The sequence below is a fragment of the Crinia signifera genome, chromosome 6 (genome assembly GCF_055691185.1).
Source record: "Crinia signifera chromosome 6, ASM5569118v1, whole genome shotgun sequence".
NCBI lineage: Eukaryota > Metazoa > Chordata > Amphibia > Anura > Myobatrachidae > Crinia > Crinia signifera.
The window spans coordinates 257,894,094-257,917,661 of NC_139222.1; the positions used below are offsets into that span (position 1 = coordinate 257,894,094).

At 46.4% G+C, this 23,568-nt stretch overlaps 1 protein-coding gene across 1 annotated transcript in view; it reads left to right on the forward strand.

Moving 5' to 3' along the window:
• Window positions 1-21,916, forward strand: part of LOC146009247 (alpha-2-macroglobulin-like) — an 89,748-nt gene extending 67,832 nt beyond the window's left edge. The window contains exons 30-36 of the mRNA XM_083149414.1: window positions 6,802-7,017; window positions 11,250-11,377; window positions 14,297-14,387; window positions 16,462-16,530; window positions 16,845-16,947; window positions 17,110-17,151; window positions 21,763-21,916. Of these exons, the coding sequence (XP_083005540.1) occupies window positions 6,802-7,017; window positions 11,250-11,377; window positions 14,297-14,387; window positions 16,462-16,530; window positions 16,845-16,947; window positions 17,110-17,151; window positions 21,763-21,788 (675 nt within the window). The 3' untranslated portion in view covers window positions 21,789-21,916. The remainder of the gene's footprint in view (window positions 1-6,801; window positions 7,018-11,249; window positions 11,378-14,296; window positions 14,388-16,461; window positions 16,531-16,844; window positions 16,948-17,109; window positions 17,152-21,762) is intronic.
• The last annotated feature ends 1,652 nt before the right edge of the window (window positions 21,917-23,568 follow it).

The window sequence follows — 23,568 nt, forward strand, 5'->3', positions numbered from 1 at the left end:
CTGCCACTTTCCTTTTCTTATTTGGGTCAGCCAGTTGTTTGATCATTGACTCTTGGATAGTTACCCCTTCCTTCCCATACGTAGCGTTTAAGCTATTTCTCAACTGCAGGTATCTATAGAACATATTCCTCCCTACATTATACTCCTGCGCCACCTGGTCAAATGGTTTCACCCGTCCTCTCTCATAGACCTGTTGTACACTCTCTATTCCATATTTACTCCAGCATATCCTCATCTCTTTACTTCTTATATCCTGATCTTTCCCTCCTCCTCCTGTGGCCCAGATCGGGGTCTCTGGATCTATCCCTTCGCTTCCCACTAATTTACTAGTTGCTTCCCATACTCTTTTTGTCTGTTTAATCAGAGCTTTATTTGTTTTCCCCACCTTCTTATCCAGCAGTATTTGTTTTGGGGAGTACCCTGTCTTGGCCTGTCCTACCAGTGCTTTTAGGTTTTCATCCTCACCTTCTCCTCCCATCCATTCCCTTAGGTGCCATACCTGTGCGGCAAAGTAGTATAGTTTTAGATGTGGTAGCCCCAGTCCACCCATTTGTTTATTCCTGACCAGCGTATCTAATTTAATCCTTGCTCTTTCCCCCCCCCCCCAGACCAGTGATGATGTTATGCTGTCTATTTTTTTAAAGATCCTACCAGGTATATATACCAGGGACTGCTGGAATATATACAGCATCTTTGGCAGTACCACCATTTTTATCAGGTTGATTCTGCCTGAGACAGATATGGGTAGTTTCACCCAGGTTTTTATTTTCCCTTGGTACCATCTGATTAAAGGTTCAACATTCATTTTTATAAAGTCTTCAGCAGTATTTGATATCCGTACCCCCAGGTATTTCATATTTTCTACCCATTTTAATGTACCCTCCTGATCCATATTTGGGGGGCACTTTCCTCTAAATGCTATTTTGTTGGACTTGTCCCAGTTGATCTTTATTCCAGATTTATTTCCAAACTCTTCTAGACTTGCTAGCACAATTGGCATTTCTGTCCCTTGATCAGCCATATATATCAGCATGTCGTCAGCATATAGTGATATTATTTGCTTATGTCCTCCTTCCTTTATTTGACCAAGGCCCCGTAGTCCCGGGTTTTGTCTTAGTGCACAGGCCAATGGCTCAATTGCAAGGTTGAACAAGGCTGGGGACAGCGGGCACCCCTGCCTTGTTCCTCTTGCAAGATCAAATGTATCCGTTATATATCCATTGACCTGTACCCTAGCCCTTGGTGCTGTATACAGAGTTTTTATCCAACTGATAAATTTTTCCCCAAATTTAAATTTCTCTAATACTTCCCATAGGTAGTTCCATTCTATACTATCATACGCTTTTGCAGCGTCTAGCGAAATAATGGCCGGCTCCCCCCTTGTACTTGTTCTATTTGTGTATTCACATAGAACCTCCTAAGGTTCCTTGCCGTACTCCTATTTCTGCGAAATCCAGTCTGATCCTCATGAATGAGGTTGGGGCTAACTCTCTCCAATCTATTTGCCAGTACTCTGGCTAGTATTTTGGCATCCGAATTCATTAAGGATATCGGTCTATATGCCTCTAATGTTTTCGGGTCTTTGTCCTCTTTTAGGATTAATATAATAACTGCCTCACACATTGTTTCTGGGAGTTTCCCATTTTGCATGCTCTTATTAAACATCTCTACCATTTTTGGGGCTATTTCTTTAGAGAATTTCTTGTATATTTCGGACGGTAGCCCATCACTCCCAGGCGCTTTCCCTGTTGGGGATGATTTAATTGCCTGACTTACTTCTTCTAATGTTATGGGTTGTTCTAGTCGTTCCCTATCTTCTTGGTTTAAGCTGGGTACTTCTATTCCACTTAGGAAGTCATTTATTTCCCCACTCCCACCTCCTACTGTCGTGGCATACAGGTTTTTAAAATATTGCAGAAATGCATTTGCAATGTCTGGTGTACTGTCTGCCACTTTCCCATCTTTGCCAATTATTTGCACTATATGATTTAGTTTTTTATCCTCTCTAGTCAATTGTGCCAGGAAGCTGCCCGGCCTATCGTACAATATGTACCTGTTATGTGCCAGGAATGATTCCTGCCTGACGGCTTGTTTTTGGATTTCCTCCATCCATATTTCATTTGCCCTTAACCATTCTATTTTAGCATCCTCCGTTCTCTCCTGCCAATATTTCCCTTCCAGTCTTTTACTTTCTCTCTCCGTCTCTACGCTCTTTTCCCTGGCTCTTTTTTTAATATGTGCAATTCTTTTTATAAGTAGCCCCCTAACACATGCTTTTCCTGCGTCCCATACAATTTCCCCAGCCACTGATCCCTCGTTGTTCTGAAAATAGGTTACCCACTCCCCTGTTTCCTCTGTTCCTGCACCCATCTGGTCCAGCCAGGATGGATGGCATTTCCACAGCCTCATCCCTTTTTCTACCTGTTCCTTAAGTTGGATCCTGATGGGTGCGTGATCAGAAATTCCTCTGGGCATGTATTCCACCCTTTCAACATAGGGAAATAGTGTTTTGTTCATTAGGGCCATATCTATGCGGGACAGTGAGTCATACGAGTGTGAATAACATGAGTAAGTATTCGTATTTGGATGTTTCTCCCTCCACCAATCCTTCCATCCAATATCCTCAAAGAAATTATGTAGCCCTTTATTCCCTGTGATTTTCCTGGGATCTCCCTTCCTCCATCTATCCAATGTGGGGTTAAGGACATTGTTCATATCCCCTATACACAACACTGCAGCCCCCTCCGCCTTGGCCGTAAATTCTACCGCCCTTTTCAATACATCATACTGGAATGGCGGCGGAATATATACTGCCAGTATACATACTGAGATGCTGCATAGTTGTCCCTGCAAGAATATATATCTACCCATGTGGTCAATTTCTTTTCTAGTGCAATTAAATGGTGTGTTTCTATGAAATAGTACAGAGACCCCTCTGGCAGCGTTTGAGAAGCATGAGTGATACGCATTTCCAACCCAAGCCCTTTCTAGAGCTTTAGTTCTTTCCCCAATGAGATGTGTTTCCCCCAGACATACAACCTGCGCCCCATATTGCTTAATTTGGTTCATCACTGTAGCCCTCTTTATCCTGTCATTCATTCCACGTACATTCCAGTATACTATCTTAACCATTCTTTACTTTTATTTATGGTACATTATTTTGGAAAACCACCAACCATAATCCTATTTTAGACAGACTCCTTCCCATTCCTCCCCCCACCCTGTATACTACCCCCCTTGTAGTATACCTTCTGCCCATTCCCTTCCCCCCACTCAACCCCCCATGCACCAACCGTAGAAAAAAGAGAAAAGAAAAAAAAGAGAAAAAAGAACACCTATCACTTGGGGCAATATTAATTCCTAGTGATCACTCTCTCGAGCGAGCCCTCTGGCCTATTTACTTTACAATACTTATTTAATTCGGTAGTGAGAGGGAAAAAAAAAAAAGCAGCGCCTGCCAAGAGGACAGCAGCATATTTTACATTTAACAACTTTATATTCCAGTCATTTATTTTCCCTCCTTCGGTTTATGGCTTTCCAGCCATCCTGCCGCATCCTCTGGGCTGCTAAAGAACTTGGTTTGTCCATCCACAATAATCCTTAGCTTTGCAGGGAACATCATGGAATACTGAATGTTTAGCTCTCTTAGCTTCCTTTTGATGCTCGCATATTTCACCCTTTCTTTTTGTACCTCCTTAGCAAAGTCTGGGAAGATCATTACATTGCCCCCATCAATTACCAGGTTTTGACTTCTGGACTTACGAATAATAATGTCCCGGTCTCTATAGTTAAGCATTTTTGCTATCAGTGTCCTTGCTGGGGCTCCTGGTGGCTGGGGTTTCATTGGCACCCGATGGGCTCTCTCCACACAAAACTGCGTCGTGAAGGTCTCCCTGCCAAACTGGGCTATCAGCCATGTTTCCAACCAGGCCTCAGGGTTGCCCCCCTCTGCTCTTTCCGGTATACCAATCAGCCTGATATTATTTCGTCGGAGACGTCCCTCCATTTCTGCCATCTGACTCTGAACAAGTGCCACTGACCCTGTTAATTTTTTAATTTGCTCCACCATGGGGCCCTGTATATCTTCAACTTGAGAGATTCTGGTTTCAGCCTCCTTAATCTGAGTCTGCATATTCTGTACTGACTGTCTTAGGAGGACTATTTCGGTTTGGGTCTGTTCAATCTTATCACTTAGTCTTTCCTCACTGCCGTTAATAGCTTCCAGAAGCTTCTGGAATGTGGCTTCTGGCACGGGATCTGCTAATGTTGATTTAGACAGTGTCGACTTATTTGGGGACAGGGATTCACGGGGCTCCATATTTAAAGATTTGGGCTGGCTGTTAGTATTCCTGGCAAATCTTTCTAACTTTGCAGCAGCTGCTGCCTGCCCGGTCTTTCCCATAGTCCTTGTGTTATACTTGGGGGACAGCTTCCCTTCCCCCTCTACCCCTGCTTGGTTTAGGCAGGTGCGGATACAGTATGTACTTTCACAGTCCACCAGTCAGCAACCCCCAAGTCAAATATTTTTGTTTCGCACTGGCTTTATAATATACCCCAGTACCTTAATACCATCACTGGCCGGTCGTCTTCTCTGGGCTGACAGGATATACTCCTTCCCTTATATGGGCTGACAAGGGCTTCAGTTATCTCACCGACCGTCCACAGGCTCTCCCAATTCTTTGTTTATTGCTCCGCTTTTGAAGGACCCAGCTCGATTTCAAGGCAATTGCCCAGTTTGTCTATGCCTAGGGCCGGCTTTGTGTACTGTACCTGCATACGCTCATCTGTGATCAATGGGGGAGAGTTATCAAGGCAGAATAGATTTGCATTCCTCCCCCACCAGCCCCTAATTCTCCATCATCAAAACATGTTTTTCTTCTGCACCTGGTCTAAAACATGATCAATTTCTTTATATTATATCGTCCTATGGAAGATTCTTTGCAAGTACTGGTGATTCTCTCAATCTGAGATGGGCTGAAACCAACTAGGGACACTGGATGACATTATGAATTACATTCAGAATCAGAATCAGTTTATTGCCAGGTGTTTCAATGCAAGGTGCATAATACACAGGAATTTGTTTCCAATATCTACCGCTCGCTGTGACAATACATTACATTATTAGACCATACAATAAGACAAGGGTGGGACTTGTTCTCAATGATCCTGCCAGCACGTTTCTGGACCCTGGCATGATAGATGTCCTCAACTGCAGGGAGGTTTGTAAACATTCAGTGGCGTAACTATTAATTATGCGCCCCCCTGCCGAAAATTTTGCCAGTGCCCCCCCAGTAGGGTTAAGACGCCCCTGTGTGGCCGGTACCTCCTGCCGCATCTGTCTTGTCTTGCCAGTCCCGGCAGGGCCGTCTTAACATTAGGAAGGGCCCCTGGGCAACCTAGTTCACTGGACCCCCCGCCCCCCAAATTAGTTTGCCCAGGAGCCCACAGTCACCTCCCCAACCCTCACCTCTCTGGCTCCGTGCGGCAGCCAGTCAGCTTCCGGCAGCCGGAGATCCGATCATCTTCGCTGGGGGATCTGGGCAGCGGGATCAGGGCAGCGGCGGTAGCTAGGAGCCTGCCCTGAAGTGGCAAAGCGCTATTAACTGGCGGGGCGGGAAGCGCTGTTGCATTTGAAAAGACTGGCCAGACGCTGATTGGCTGAATTCAGCCAATCAGCGTTCGGCCAGTCTTTTCAAATGCAGCAGCGCTTCCCGCCCCACCGGCAAATAGCGCTAATGGGAAAGATCGTGGCCGGGTGGCGGGGATCCGACCATCCTCGCTGGGGAAGGGGATCAGGGCGGCGGTGGCGGTAGCTAGGAGCCCGAAGCGGCGAAGCACTATTTGTCGGCGGGGGCGGGAAGCGCTGTTGAATTTGAAAAGACTGGCCGGATGCTGATTGGCTGAATTCAGCCAATCAGCATTCAGCCAGTCATTTTAAATGCAGCAGCGCTTCTCGCCCCCCCTGCCGGCAAATAGCGCTTCGCCGCTTCGGGCTCCTAGCTACCGCCACCGATGCCCTGATCCCCCTGCCGGATCACCCAGTGAGGGTGATCAGAACCCCGGCACACGGACCCCCGAAATTAAATTCACTGCTAGCTAGGAGGTGAAGCGCTATTTGCCGGCGGGGTGGGAAGCGCTGTTGCCTTTTCAAAGACTGCTGATTTTCTGAATTCAGCCAATCAGCGTCCGGACAGTCTATTCAAATGCAACAGCGCTTCCCGCCCCGCCGGCAAATAGAGCTTCGCCGAATCAGGCTTCTAGCTACCGCCACCGCCCTGATCCCCCTGCCCGGATCCCCCAGCGAGGGTGAGCGGATTCCTGGACCCCGGCCACCATCTTTCCCATTGGGCTGGGCCGGGGGGTCCTAGGGCCCCCGGGCAACTGCCCATCGTGCCCAATGGGAAAGACGGCACTGAGTCCCAGCTCTCCTGGCTCCTGCTGCTTATAGAAAAAAGTGACATTCAGAAAATGGCTGCCCCCATACTGCAGGCTGTTTTTAAGGTTGCTAGAGGAGGCCGCTGCCTCCTCTAGCATCCTCAAAAACTGTCTTTCGTATTGGGGCAGCCACTTTCCAAATGTCACTTTTTTTAAGCAGCAGGAGCCGGGAGAGCTGGGACCGGTAAGACAGAATCGCCGGCGGCAGACGGCAGCAGCTAACTATAGCCCCTGGCGCCCACACCTTCTCAGTGCCTCCCCGCAAACGACGGGGCCGCGTTTCTATAGTTACGCCACTGTAAACATTGAATACAATGTTCTTATAATATGTGTTTTTGACTGTTACAGCCTTTTTTCTGTTCACAGGACACTGTTGTGGCCATTCAGGCCTTAGCCACGTATGCAGGAGTCACATTCAGTGATAAGGGGGATGTGACGGTGACTGTCAGTTCTAAGACTGGCTTTCAGCAGCAGTTCCATGTGGACAACAATAACCGTCTGCTGCTGCAGAGAGCGTCACTGCCAAATATCCCCGGAGAGTACACGGTGACATCCACTGGGGGTGGTTGTGTCTACGTGCAGGTCAGTGGTTACTTTCTGTCACTTGTCTTCTAACTATTAGAGCCTTAAGCCCTGTACACACTATGCAATAAAGGCAGATGATATGTATGATAATGATCTCGTTCAGTGGTGTAATAATAACTCTGCATGCTCGGTGGTGGCTTGGAGGCGCTTGGTAAGTTTGGGTGCCGGGGGTCTACAGGGGCTATTGCTGCTCCGCTAATGGGAACACCTCCGTTGCTGGGTCTGTTACTGCTCTGCTGCCAGACCACCGGGATCAGCAGGTCTTCCTGTCTGCAGTGACCGTCCCAGCGCTCTTCCTGTTGCCATTATAAATGCTTCTTAGTAAGAAGAGGCGTACCTAGATATTCGTAGGCCCCATAGCAAAATACACCTATGGTAGTTACACCCTTGCTTCTTACAAAAAGACTGCTCCCTCACAGCAGACAGTTATTGAGGATGGTAGAGGAGGCGGCGGCCATTTTGCAAGTGACATTTTTTCATTGTATCAGGAGGAGAGCACCAGGACCGCAGACAGGTAGATCTGCTGGTCCCGGCGGGCTGGCAGCGGAGCAGCAACAGCCCTGACGATGACAGCGGTCCTGTTAGTGGTGAGGGGGGGGTGCGTAAACTTTTCTGAGCCGGTGGGGCGCACAAATTTAAGTAACGCCACTGATATCGTTAACGATATTATCATGCATATTCTGTGTGTATGAATTATAATGATGCGCGCTCCTGTGGGTTGTTATCATAAAAGAAGATGGTCAGTGGGAAAGAAAGTCTTTATCGTTGACATCCCTCAGTGTGTATGCACTACTGTATATCATTCATTCTGAAGTTCAAGGGAATTTTTTTTAAATATTGTTGTCTACCTTTATCGCATACAGTAGGGTGGATGAAGCTTAAGGGGCATATTTATTATTTATAGGGTCCTTATTCCTTATTGCCTCTATTTGCAGCAATAAGATACAGTATGAAGGTTTGCCCGAATATGTTAAAATACACCAAGAGAGATAGGAGCTCGTTCCTGTGGTGTATAAGAAGTGAGGGATAACATTAGATTTCCCTTCAGTACTTTTCCGGAAGCCATGCGCACTACTGCACATGTGCGGCCTGCTGAGTACTGTATATGGGGATGGATTCTATGGATCCCTCTCTAAGGACTCATTACAGTAAAGAGCCTGCGGACTTCTAGAGGCAACACAGTCTATCGATGGTGTTGCCTATCAAGCACAAACTCCGGATAGTTTTGTTTTCTGGAGCTTGATACATATGGGCAGGGCTTAAAGTGGTCCTGGAGAGGTGGTGGAACTCCGCTCCCCTAACACCGACCCCCCCCCCCCATAAGGCAGAGCCAAGAACAGTGCTAGGGAATTGTGCCCTACCACCCATAAAGGGATAATGTATCCACCATACATGGTAGCACAATCGTATACACATTACACTGCATGTAGTGCCCTTGATCCATATTAAGTCACATAGTAATTCCCCTTATACACATAATGTCCACAGTTGTTCATCTTAACTTTACATTATGGTCGCCGTGCCAGCAGAAGAAGCCGATGGGACAGGTTTTTCTGTTGGAATTATTGTTCAGGGCTGTGGTGGAGGTGGAACTCAGTTCCCCCTACCATTAGAGGTGGTGGAACTCAGTTCCACCCAGTTCCCCCTCACTTTAACCCCAGCATATGGGGATTGCGGAAAACTTCTGAAGACTGAATGTTTTCAGCAGTTTTACCACATTTTACTACTTCGTACATCTCACGCTATGTATGCCCAGCTTTAGAAACCACCTTCCATCCAGTAAACTAGGCAGAGGCAGAATTGTGCAGAGGAAAATCACACAACATATTGGGGGAAATTTACCAATATGAAAAACCTAGTTTTTCGTATTGGTTTTTCCCCTACGGTTGCATACGACTGTTTTAGTCGTATGCAAACTCGTGTTCCGGAGGGTCAGTTACAAAGCAGTCATATACAACTGCTTTGTAACCCTCCGATGGTGTAACAATTCGTATTAGCGGCCGTATATACGGCTGCTAATACAAATTATTTCTAGCAGTCTGCACGGATCAGTCAGATCCGTGCAGGCTGCAAGGTGTAAAAAAAAAATAGAAAAATAAATAAATAAAAAAAGCAAAAAAACAAACCGAACACCCGAATCCAGCCGGACAGAGAGACGCACGGTGTTTGTTTACATCGTGCGGCTCCTGATTGGCCGCTAGGCCGCAAGGCGGCCAATAGCAGCATTCGGGAGGCGGAGCCGCACGATGTAAACACCGTGCGTCTCTCTGTCCGGCTGGATTCGGGTGTTCGTTTTGTTTTTTTGCCAAGACACTTTCCTGGACTACGTCGCGCTGGGACAGGTGAGTATGGTTTCCTTCCACAGGTTCCTCCATGGATTTCGTCGGACCCGGACACCGGACGCCATCGCCGACAGGGACGACGACTTCAAGAAGGACGTCGACATGAAGAGGAACGCCGACACAGGACCAGAGGACATCAGGACCAGGGCTACCTACGGAAAGAAGATAGGTAAGTATTAGTATGTGTGTAATGTATGTATTAAAGTTTTATTTTAAAAGTGTGTCAGTGTGTTTTGTGCACTATTTTTTTAACTGTGGAACTACAAGTGCCAGCGGGCCCTTTAATGCCCAGCAGGCTGGGACTTATGGTTCTCCAAGTCCCAGCTTGCTGGCACTTGTAGTGCCACAGTAAAAAACAATAGTTTATCCTTATTTTTACACCATTTATCAGCCCGATGCCCACCGCCCAGGGGCATCGGGGACAGTACCAGGCTTCAGCCTGGTCAGGTAAGTCCTGGAGGGGGGGGACCCCTTCATTGGGGGGGTCCCCACTCCCCCAGGGCACCTGGCCAGGCTGACTGGTCGGTAGGGCTGAATGCTTTGGCCGGGGGGACTTGTATAAAAAGTCTCCCCCCGGCTGTGGCATTACCCTGCTGGCTGGTTGTGCCTGGGACTGGTTCTTGAAATACGGGGGACCCCTAGTCATTTTGTCCCCCGTATTTTGGGAACCAGCCCCGGACCTGGAGCCTGGGGCTGGTTGTTAAAAATTGGGGAACCCCTATTTGTCGGGTTCCCTGATTTTTAATTACCGGCTCCAGGCTCCTTCAGCCTGGTGCTGGTTTCGGCTGTGGGGGGGACCCCACGCCGTTTTTTTTATTTATTTATTTAATTTTTCTATTTTTTTACACTGAAGCCTGCACGGATCTGACTGATCCGTGCAGGCTAAAACGCAAATAGAACAGGAAAATGGTGTTCTATTTTCCTGTCGTATTTGCATTCCTGTTTTACACCACTTAGCAGCCGTATTATCAGTACGGCTGCTTAGTAAATCAGGAATCACCATTCTTTTTAATGGTGATTTCTGTCGTATCCTATCGATGGTGTAGACATTCGTATTTGTAAATACAAATACGAATGTTCCATCTTTAGGACTACGAATTGTTGTATTTTTGGGATTGTAAATCCTGAAAATACAAATTCGTAAAAAAAAGGTGTATTTCTCCCTACGAATACACCTTTTTTCTACGAATCCAATTTGGTAAATGTCCCCCATAATGCGCAATCTGGCAATGTACTCACCCCGCACCAGTCCCAAGTGTTCGAATAATGGTTAAGATACTATAGCTCACAGGTTTGATTCTCACCATGGCCCTAACTGTGTGGAGTTTGTATTTTCTCCCCTTCCTTGTGTATGTTTCCTTCTGGGTACTTTCTTCCCACAATTCCAAAATATACTGGTAAACTGCCATTCAACAAAAATTAAACCTAGTGTGTAAGTGTGTAAGTGTGTGTGTGTGTGTGTGTGTATGTGTGTGCGTGTAGATGGGAAGACTAAAAGAGCCAAGTGGTTATTATCTGCTGTCACATTCTATGTTTCTTTTTTTTTTATAAATTGTTTATTGCAGATTTTCAGAAAATACATCCGTATACATCAATAAAGACACGGGAAGGGGCAAACAACAAAAAATAATAAGGGTAGAGGGGGAGGGGACATTTCTACTGCTTTGTAGACATTAACACTCTTGTTACACTATCTCCACCAAGATGACAGTTTTATTGAAGATGGGATGTTGCCCATAGCAACCAATCAGATTCTATCTATCTTTTAGAAGGTGTTAAATAAATAAGTAGTAGAATCTGATCCAATAGCATTCCCATCTCAGTAAATTTACCCCAATACCTGCATTCTTATCTGCATTTTTCTGGATATTTGTCCTTAACCAACAGACAGTCCTGAGGTACAATGTCCCTCCACCCAAACGAGATGCCACCTTCTTATTAACTGTGAAATCATTTACAAGAATGGATTGTCTGAAGGATCGAGTGACAAAGTTTGAAATTCTTATCAATGTTACGTGAGTACTTTATACTTCTGTATTTATTATACTATTCTCTGACCCTAACTCTCTCTCTCTAACTACTGTCCTATCTCTCAGCTCCCATGCCTCTCCAAGCTACTCGAGAGAATTGTCTAGTCTTGCATCAAACACTTTCTTAACTCTCACACCCTATTAGACCCGCGTCAGTCAGGATTTCGTTCCCAACACTCCACTGAGACAGCACTGACTAAAGTGGTGAATGATCTGGTAACTGCCGAGTCTAAAGGCCATTACACACTACTTATTCTTCTAGATCTTTCTGCTGCGTTTGACACTGTTGATCACACTCTTCTCATACAAACACTGCACTCCCTAGGTCTTAATGATACAGTCCTTTCCTGGGTCACATCTTACCTATCTGATTGCTCTTTCCGTGTTCGCTTATCTAATTATACCTCCTCTTCACTATCTCTGTCAGTTGAAGTTCTGCAAGGCTCAGTCTTAGGTCCTCTGCTTTTCTCAATCTATACTTCCTTTCTTGGCAAACTAATCAGCTCTTTCAGATTTCAGTATCACTTGTATGCGGATGATACTGAAATCTATCTATCAACCCCAGAGTTATCACCAGTGGTTTTGGGCAGAGTCTCTGAATGTCTCTTTGCCATCTCATCTTGGATGTCTTTTCGCCACCTCAATGTCAACATTTCCAAAAAGGAATTACTTCTATTCCCACCAGCCAAAAACAGTTACCATCCTGATATCTCCATAACTGTTGACAACACGACAATCTACCCTACCCCACAAGCTCGTTGCCTAGGGGTCATCCACGACTCTGAACTGTCCTTTGTTCCTCACATTTAATCTGTCTCCAAATCAAAAACAGTGGACATTTCTCCCCGCTGTGGGAGAAGAGACAGACAGTAGTTCTGCTGCTGCCACCACTGCCCGGCACAAATGCAGCATGTTGGCGTGGACTGGTGGATGAAGTGGAGTGGGCAGGAAGGTGCGTGGCATGACCTCTAACATCATGCTGCGCAGCCACACAGCATGTTTTCCAAGCAGCCTCAGAGCCCAGCGCTGCTGGTGTTGAAATCCCGGCCCAAAATGACCGAAATCCGAGAATCCCACTGACCCCTTGAATAGCACCCCTAGTTGTAATACACAGGGTTGACATTGACAAAAGGTTGACATAACTTTTTACCATTTATATGTTGCATGTGGACCCCCAAATTAGATGTACCCATCATGCCTTGTCTACTACCGTATGTAGGCTCGCTGGGATCGGGTGGCCGTACACAGTGTATGGCCACCTTTAGACACCTTTGGAGTTTGGTATATAGGATTATGGGCCAGATGTATCAAACCAAAAGTGATAGAGAGTGGAGAGTGATAAACAACCAACCAATCAGGTCCTACCTGTCATTTTTCAAACCCAACCTGTTATTTGACAGGTAGGAGCTGATTGGCTGGTTGTTTATGACTCTCCACTTTATCAATTTTTGAAGCTTGATACATCTGGCTTTATATGTGGGTTTAGTCTGCTTTATCTTTCATTTTTCTAAATAAGTTAGCGCAAAGCAAGTACTGTAAAATATAACGATCACGATAAATGTTTCAGGTGTGCATTCTGGAAGTAGAGAAAACTGTTAGTGTGACAGTGCCCCTGTAACAGTGTGGTGCAAGATGGCGTACCTGATTCTGGACTTGACGGCTTCGGCAGCTTCGGACCTCTTCTCTGGAAGAATTTGTGGCAGGGAATGGCACAACCCAAGGAGACCCACAAAAGCAATACCACTAACAGTTAGCAGCGACAGTAATTTATTTTACTAAAAACACACTCATTGGTCGCTGTAAAGTTTCAATAGCAAATAACAATAAGAAATACTCAGCATAATAACATTCACCATAAAGCATCAAATAAAACAACAATCACTCAGTATGCTAACCTCAAATAGTCTATGGCGGTTCTAACTGATATCCGCCAGGTGATGCTTTATTTCTATCTATCTTCACTCTCTAATCGGCAATCAATTTCAACACTTCACAGAACTTAATGCAAATTATTAGCAATAAACAATATACTCTGTCACGGATAACCAGTCACTGCTCAAAACAATGGTCCCTCGTCGACAGGTCCTCACATGTATACAGTCCCTATAATAGTGTCCACACTAATGTAAAACAGTCCTCTGAACACATGGGCAGGCAGATTACCTTGGGGCAACCTCCTGTTGGTAGCTGCAAAACAGGCTGCAGACATAGCCTCAGTACATGGCTGGCTTTTACAGTGAGAGTCTCACAGGTGCTGTCCCCGCTCTGGCTCTAGGGGTTCCCCTATTCTTGACAAGCAGCTAATGCTGTGGCTTGAAGCAACAACCCCTCTCTGTATGTGGGTTGTAAACAGGTGATATGGGATGACCCTCCTGGGTATTACAAGGGTGCACTGCAGATGCTGCCACAGGGAGACTGAATCAGTACCTTGGGTGTTGCTGGTTCCTCTGCTGGCTGGGTGCTCCAGTGTGCTCTCTCTCTCTCTCTCTCTCTCTCTCTCTGTCTTCCTGTTTCTTCTCACACTTGGGACAGCAGCCTTCTTCACCTTCCTCTTACACTCCTTTACTCTCTGACAGTGGGTTCGGCAGCTCCACACTGATGCTGTATTTCACAGGGCTTTCTCTTCTCTCCTCTCTGCACACTTGTCTCTCTCACACTGCTGCTGGGATCACCTCTGACCTCCCAGCTTCCTGTCACAGGTAGAGGGGAGCTGGGACACTAGCTGAGTCTGTTAACCCCTCATAGCCCTGCAGCTTCCACAAGCAAAGGAGGTTTTCTTCTGAACAGCTTTGACAATTAAAATCTCTTTGGGGGCACAAGAGTACACCAGTGGTGGACTGCCACAGTTAGTTGTGAATAACTAGATTGAATGTAGATTATAATGTCCTTTTATTGCTCCTGCAGATATACAGGGTCCCGGGAAACTTCAAATATGGCCGTCATTGAGGTGAAGATGCTGTCTGGATGGATCCCAGTGAAGAGCACTATAAGGATGGTCAGTCACTGAGAAGTCATCTGCAATAGTCCTTATTAGGGGCCTGATATGCCCACGTAGTATTTAACAAACATAGAAATTTTAAAGCTTTCAGAGCTGGTGTTGATTCCCAGAGCCCACTCCTTCCTGTGCTGCCTGCGCGGTGAGTGACCTGTGGTCTCACATGTACACAAAGCTGGGCTGACTGCGGGAATATCTCTGCTCCAGTAGCAATGTTACAGATTGTGGGGACAGTAAACTATCCACCACTGCAACCAGCAGCAAGCTGGATACTGGATAGGCCCCTTTGAGTCATATCCGCTTATCAAGATAATAAATCATTACATTTTACTACAATGTACTCTATAGTATATCACATCCTAAGACTCTGATAGGATGATCCCATCACTTTGTTAAGTAAAAGTAAAGTAATTGCCAATGTTATCATTATACACCTCGGTTTGGATCCTGACCACTACTACTAAACGTGCAAGCAGCCATTGCTTCTGGTAAATAATGCAAAGTATAGCCCGCAGGATACAGTGACAGGTTCCACCTGAAGAGGGCGATAGCTAACAAGGCCAAGTTCTTGGTAAACACTGCATACAGTATTAGCAGCCCCCATAGAAACCTTTCGGGGGGGGCTGGATTTACAGTGAAAATGGGGGACCTTATACGTATACGTGGGTGGTGCATAATATTTATGGGTATTCCTTAAAAATGTGTTGTATTTTATTGTATCATTAAGTAACCACCAAAAAAGCATTATGTTCAGTAGCTTGTGTTATTGGACATCTCGTTCTCAGATTACACCACTCTATACCTCCTTAGGCCCCAAATAAGGTAAAACAGATATTGAAACCTAATCCTATTTATTAGCCATGTCACTAGAGGTAAAATAAGGCCTGGAGAGTGATACGGTGGAAGAGAGATACAGGGCTCACTGCCAGTTTTGAAACACATACTATAAAATGGCAGTTATGAGCTGATTGGCTGGTAGTTAATCTCTCTTCTTCATTCTCTAAAGCTTAGTAAATATTTACTCAAATTGGATGATAAAAAAGGGATTGCCCTGGGACACATTGGAGCCGTCTCCCCTGGACCAGTGTAGCCTTCTCCTGTCAATGGTATTTGGATGGCTGAAAGACAGTGTCTAGGTCAGTGATGGCTAATCTTGATACTCCAGCTGTTGTTGAACTACACATCAGAGGCTGCCTGGAAAACATGTTAGATGTTAGAGGTCATGCCACGCACCTGCACGCCCACTCCGCATTCCTCCACCGGTCCACACCAAGATGCTGCAATCGTACCGGGCAGCGGCGGCAGCAGAACACGCCAGGCGGCTACTGTCTGTCTCTTGTCCCAGCTGTGAAACTTGCAGCCTTGAGAAGTTGAGACAGCCCCTGTGCTGTGCTTCTGGCTGTAATGCCTGCCGAGCCACGCACATCCTGTTCGCCAGTCCCCGCACACCCTATCTGCCCTCTCCCCTGGCAGGAGGCCAATCCCAGGATTCGGGATTGAAAATATGTCCCAGGATTGGCCACCCTAATTCCGACCTTTTGGTGTTGACCTTTCAATATTGTCTGTGAGATATACCAGGGTTGCCTACCCTCCCGAAATGGCTGGGAGTCTCCCGAAAAGCCCCCCGGAAAGGTGGGCAACCCTCCCAGATTCAGGCGGACCCCCACTGTGCCCCCCAATCACAGCATTTAAATGCCTCAATCCGCGGGTCTCAGAGGAGGGGTGGGAGCTAAAATGTCACAATCGCGTCATTTTAGCCCTACCCCCTCCTGGGAGATCCGTGATTTAGGCTATTTTACATCCTGGGGGCAGGGCTTAATGTTGTCATGCTCAAGCCCCGCCCCCCGAATGGCTGCTGAAAGTCTACTCTCCGGGCTTCTCCCGGAGAGGAGAATCTAAAAGTAGGCAACCCTGAGATATACCACACCCCTAACCATAACCCTCACAAAAATTAGGAAAGTTGATTAAAGTATGTTTGTCTTTTTAATATAGTAGATATCAACAGAATGATCTACAGTACAATGTGCTTCAGTAAATGCCTCTTATACAGTCCTGTGCCGTTATCTATTCCTAGATGGAAAAAGACAAAGTAATCCAGAGAAGCGACATCCAGGCGGACATGGTGACTTTGTATCTGAATGAGGTATGATTTGTAGTAGAGTCACAAGTTTATTTCTAAGGGTTCTGTTCCATTGGATGCGCTGTTGTCTACTACCGTATGTAGACCTATCCCGCTGGTAGGAGTCAGAGACCTGGTTTATCTGGTTATTTGCTGTTTCACACAATGTCATTTTCTCTATTATTATTGAGTGTGCAATCCCTGCACACAACAACATCTCATACTTCTTCCCAATTTCCCACAATACTTAAGCTTTGTTTTAACATCCCTGTCTGTCACAGCTGTCAGTAACTTACTGTCTGCCTTTCATCATTATAATATGCTCTCTCCCTCCTTAGATGGGACATACCCCTGTGGATCTCTCCTTCACGGTGGTGCAGGAAATTGAGGTCAAAGACCTAAAACCAGCCACAGTGAAGGTGTATGATTACTATGAGACAGGTAATAATGAAATATTAGGTTTATCTTACAATCTGTAGTTACTGCACTTTCAGTCTCCAGCCCAATTATAACAAATGTAGAGACCGTCCCCGCTATGATTGTAGTTACTCAGTAATATACAGCACAACATGGGGCTGACAGTTGTGTACTATTATCTTCCAGATGAACAAGCAATTGCAGAATACAACCATCCCTGCAGCACAGGTGAGAGCATTATGTTACAGCATCTCTTATCTGATTTACCTGGAGTTGCAGAGTCTTCCATGAGGACGTACGGGGAAATATTCTAGGCAGGGCCAGTACTAAATACACCAGTGATGTAGGGGGTTACCTACAATGCTGAATGTGTGTAATATTACTGAGAGTTATTAGGCTCCCCACAGTACCTACAATTAGCACCAGTCACTGACATGTATATCCAATTGCTTCTTGCCCAATGCTGGCCACACATCAGACCAACTTTCCTCCACCCATCCAACTAGTTGGTTGGTTGGACTGAACATCTGGTATTGTATGGTGGCAAATGCCAATAAGCAATTTGCTCACAAACTCAGGAGAATGGACAAAAACAGTCAGTGAAATTGTTTAAATCAACTAGGTCACACTACAGTACATTGTCTGAGTGACAGTTGTTGTCCATTTTCCGGTTTGTAAACAAATTACTTAATTACAAATTACATTTGCTCCTAACCAGTACCAGGTTTATATTCCATCCAACCAACTAGTTGGATGGTTGGAGGAAAGTTGGTCTGATGTATGGCCAGCATCAGAAGCTGCCGGCTACTGACTTTGATTTGCGGAACATAGCCAGAACCACGCTACAGTCATACATGTATGTATCATCATGCTTGGACTACTTGCAGTTCCCTCTACCTGGCTCTACCAGCAAAATAATTGTTCCGCTTGAAGCTGGTACAAAAAATGTAGCTGCCAGGCTATCAACGTACCAGCCAGATCCTACTGATACAAAACACCCATTTCCTATATCCTTCACTGGCTTAGGGCATTTGGCATGGATAGGGGCATGCATGACAGTCCTTGCATTGGCACAGCTTGACAGGGGAAAAGGCGGTTTAGTAGTGCACCTGACTGACGGGTCTAAGATTAGGCCCCTATGTCTGATTAGCTTCTGCGGTCTCTTGATTTGAAGGTAACCTGTAAGTGTGTGTGTGTGTGTGTGTGTGTGTGTGTGTGTGTGTGGTAAGTGGGGGAATGGGATACATAAGGATGACCAGTGGTCAGGTATCTGTATGTCAGTGGTCAGGTTAACAATAACAGCATCCCAAAGGAGGGAACCAGAAAGAGGGACAGCGGACAGGTAATGGTACTTGCACCCCCTACCAACTCTAAAGGGGTGTACCCACGGGCTGTAGATGGGAGATAAGCGATCTTGCCGCTGCCGGAGATAAGCCGGAAGCCATCCCCGGCAGCAGCAGCCATCCCCGGGAGCAGCAGCCATCCCCCGCAGCAGCAGCCCGTGTGTACAGCAGAATACACACTGCAGCCTCTAACAAGAATATTCTTGCCTGCACTGTCTATTTGGCCAGGCCATAGCGACGCGGCCCGTGCATTGCTATCGCCCACTGTGTACACACGGGGTGATTCAAGGACACATTCTAAGTGATTTTAATGATGTAGTCAAAATCGCTTAGATCAATCGCCCTGTTTGTACATGGCTTAACCCGCCCTTGAAGCATAGAAACATAGAAACATAGAATTTGACGGCAGATAAGAACCACTTGGCCCATCTAGTCTGCCCCTTTTTTTAAACATGTTACCTCAAACCATATTTGATCCTTATTTTTTTGTAAGGATATCAATATGCTTATCCCAAGCATGTTTAAATTGTACTACTGTATTTGCGTCTACCACCTCTGTTGGGAGGCTATTCCACTTATCTACTACTCTTTCTGTGAAAAAATTCTTCCTCGCATTTCCCCTGAATCTTCCTCCCTCTAGTTTCAGTGCATGTCCTCGTGTTCTGTTGCTCCTCTTCCTGTGAAGAATGTCTCCCACCTGTACCTTGTTAAAGCCCTTGATATATTTGAAAGTTTCTATCATGTCCCCCCTTTCCCTTCTCTGCTCTAAAGTATACATATTAAGATCTTTTAGTCTTTCCTGGTACGTTTTGTGATGTAGGCCATGCACCATTTTAGTTGCTCTTCTTTGTACAGTCTCTAATGTATTTATATCCTTCTGGAGATATGGCCTCCAGAACTGAACACAATACTCTAGGTGAGGTCGTACCAATGACCTATACAGTGGCATTATTACTTCTTTCTTTCTACTGCTGATACCTCTCCCTATGCAACCAAGCATCTGACTTGCCTTCTTCATTGCTTTGTTACATTGCCTACCTGCTTTTAAGTCCCCTGAAATGGTGACACCTAGATCCCTCTCTTCCTCAGTAGTTTCCATTATAGTGCCATTTATACTATATTGAGTCTTTGGATTTCTGAGACCCAAGTGCATGATTTTGCATTTTTTGGCATTAAACTGTAGTTGCCATTCTCTTGACCACAGTTTAATGTTAAAAAATGCAAAATCATGCACTTGGGTCTCAGAAATCCAAAGACTCAATATAGTATAAATGGCACTATAATGGAAGCAGCATAACCATCCCCTCCCCCCACAGCCTGACCTAACAATCCCCTCTAGTGCTTATCCTAAAGCTGGCCATACATCAAAAAGATATTGTACCCAATCATACAATCTCAATTGATTGTAAGATGGATTGTATGCAGATTGTGTGCACATCTTGTGTACACAATCATACAATCAATCATAAGATGGATTGTATGACTGATTGTATGATGGATTGTATGCAGATTGTGTGCACATCTTGTGTACAAAATCATGCAGCAGATGGATTGTATGACTGATTGTATGATGGATTGTGTGTAGATTGTGTGTCCAAAAACCACCAAGGACTGCTGGGGATTTCAAGGGAAATTGTACACAATCATGAGTGCAATCGATCTTAAGATCGATCTTTCTGATGTATGGCCAGCTTTAGCCCCGTACAATCGCCTAACCCCACCCCCTGCCTGCAGCCTGACCTAAAAACCACAGCTAGTGCTTATCCTAACCCCCGTACCATCATCTAACCCCCCACCCCCTGCCTGCAGTCTGACCTAACAATCCCCGCTAGTGCTTATCCTAAGCCCCGTACAATCACCTAACCCCACCCCCTGCCTGCAGCCTGACCCTAGCAACCACAGCTAGTGCTTATCCTAATCACCTAACCCCACCCCCTGCCTGCAGCCTGACCTAACAATCCCCACTAGTGCTTATCCTAACCCCGTACAATCACCTAACCCCACCCCTGCCTGCAGCCTGACCTAACAATCCCCACTAGTGCTTATCCTAACCCCGTACAATCACCTAACCCCACCCCTTGCCTGCAGCCAGACCTAACAATCCCCACTAGTGCTTATCCTAACCCCGTACAATCACCTAACCCCACCCCCTGCCTGCAGCCAGACCTAACAATCCCCGCTAGTGCTTATCCTAACCCCTGTACAATCACCTAACCCCACCCCCTGCCTGCAGCCTGACCTAACAATCCCCACTAGTGCTTATCCTAACCCCTGTACAATCACCTAACCCCACCCACTGCCTGCAGCCAGACCTAACAATCCCCGCTAGTGCTTATACTAACCCCTGTACAATCACCGGTACTTATGTAATATCTGGACTCCCGTTTTTCTTACGAGACCGCGTCCCCTCGCGGGGCTCGCTGCGCTCACCACGCTTCTGGCACGGTGGCTCGCTGCGCTCGCCACACTATATAAAATCAACTCCATGTGTAGTTGGATAGTAGGGGTATGAAAAAAGGGGGTGCATTTAACATGGGAGTCCAGATAATACATAAGTACCCAATCACCTAACCCCACCCCCTGCCTGCAGCCTGACCTAACAATCCCCGCTAGTGCTTATCCTAACCCCCATACAATCATCTAACCCCACCCCCTGCCTGCAGCCTGACCTAACAATCCATGCTAGTGCTTATACTAACCCCTGTACAATCACCTAACCCCACCCCCTGCCTGCAGCCTGACCTAACAATCCCAGCTAGTGCTTATCCTAACCCCCATACAATCATCTAACCCCACCCCCTGCCTGCAGCCTCACCTAACAATCCATGCTAGTGCTTATCCTAACCCCTGTACAATCACCTAACCCCACCCCCTGCCTGCAGCCTGACCTAACAATCCATGCTAGTGCTTATACTAACCCCTGTACAATCACCTAACCCCACCCCCTGCCTGCAGCCTGACCTAACAATCCCAGCTAGTGCTTATCCTAACCCCCATACAATCATCTAACCCCACCCCCTGCCTGCAGCCTCACCTAACAATCCCCACTAGTGCTTATCCTAACCCCTGTACAATAACCTAACCCCCCCCACACACACACACACCCCACCCTGCAGCCTGACCTAACACTTCCTCCCTGCAGACTTTCCCTAGACTGTGTGTGGTGACTGGGGGAACAGGCTGTATGTGTAGTGACTGGTGGGATCAGATTTTGAGGTAATTTGCATTTTTAGCCCCGCCTCTCCCAGAAAAGCCATAAATAGCGGTAATTTATCGCTGCGGTGAGGGGGATTCGGGGGGGGGGGTGCTGCTGGTATCCGAGGGGGTTGCCCACCTTTCTGGGGGGCCGGGAGGGGGACCCGTTTTTCTGGTTTAGTGACTGGAGGGAACAGGCTCTGTGCGTGTATAGTGATTAGAAGGGACTCATCGGAACACAATCTTTTTGTCACTATTCTAAAAATAACTGTTCTTATCTTCTATTTTTGCTGGCTTGCAGATGAGAACGTCGGCAATTCACGATAACAACTGAAAGCTATCTGCCTGACTGTTCTACCTACGAATACCCGCAACGCAGCAGAGAAAGCTGCCCATTACATAATAAAGTACAGAGTAAATGAATGGAGAAACAATAAATATTTTCTAACAAATTGCTCTGATTGTGTTCATTTGTCTGCTGGCTGCATGTGGTAGATGTTATCAGTATATTTACAGATCATGTTCTCCATGTTACTTACACAGTGGTTGGCTCAATGACGTGGGCAGGACTCAGGAACGTCAGGATGTATCTCTCGCAGATTCCTGCTTGTAGCCCATGACAGTACACACATAAATGACTGTGGTTGCTCTTTTGTGCGCAGCGCACATCTCACATGTAACGGGAATTACAGGAGACGGCGCAGTGTACTGGACTGATACATCTGGCAGCAATTACCCAAACAATATTATACAATGATTTATATGGACTAAAGTAACTTCTATAGTAAAAAGGTACTTGTGTATTTTGGCGATGCCCATCGCATCGCATACCATAAGGCATGCGATGGTATGCGATGTGACGCGATATCGCGCGATACTGTACAATGGCATACAATTTTAAAATTGTATGCCATTGTATATGGCATACAATGCCATACAATGCGATGCAATGCGATTAAAGATTGTATAAGCACCCTAATGGGTGCTTTCAATGTTAAATGCACCCCCACGCCACCCCCCCCCCCCTCCACTATAAACGTGAACCCGAAGCTTGGCGAGCGCAGCGAGCCCGCGAGGGGCGGCGGTACCCGTCCTCCGACCTTTTCATACCCCCACTATCCACGTTGGCGTGGAGTTGAGAATAGAAAGTGTGGCGAGCGCAGCGAGCCACCGAGCCCGAAGCGTGGCGAGCAGACGCGGATACCTTCACAGGTATCCGCGTCCCCTCGCGGGCTTCACAGGTATCTGCGTCCCCTCGCGGGCTTCACAGGTGTCCGCGTGCGCTCGCAAAGCTTTGGGCTCGGTGGCTCGTTGCACTCGCCACACTTTCTATTCTCAACTCCACGCCGACGTGGATAGTGGGGGTATCAAAAGGTCGGAGGACGTGTACCGCCGCCCCTCGCGGGCTCGCTGCGCTCGCCACGCTTCGGGTTCACGTTTATAGTGGGGGGGGGGGGTGGCGTGGGGGTGCATTTAACATTGTAAGCACCCATTAGGGTGCTTAAAAGCACCCTTTAGGGTGCTTATACAATCTTTCATCGGACATGGGGTAAAAATCGCGTTGCATCGCATCGCATGCCATCGGGTGCATGGCATGCGATGCAATGCGATTAACACATCGCGCGATGAAGATCGGGGGCGCCGCCAAAATACACAAGTACCAGTAAAAATATTAATACTAATTTATTGATAAATCCTTAATGAAACGGTACAGGAGCACATAAAGATATACATAGATCCTCTATGGTATAAAATAGTGCAATTGTCACTATTAGTTTGGGCATTAGGATAGGCAGTAAAAAGAAAACTAGGCACAAAGGTGGAGGGTCAGGCTGCTGACGGGTTGGGGGAGGGGTAAGGGCTAGGCAATAATGGGAAGAAGTAGGGTTAGGCTGCGGGGCATCCCAACTGCCAGCCAACTGTATGTATTCCCCTTTAAATTATTAGGAACCCAGATTCCATTTTATAAGATGATAATCCCGTGATCTGTAATAAGGGAATCAGATGGTTATACTGTTCTGAATTGGACACATACCGATGCTTCATTTTGTGTCAGTGGTACCAGATAATATACTCACACAGGGATCGTTAATCCAGCTGTATACTG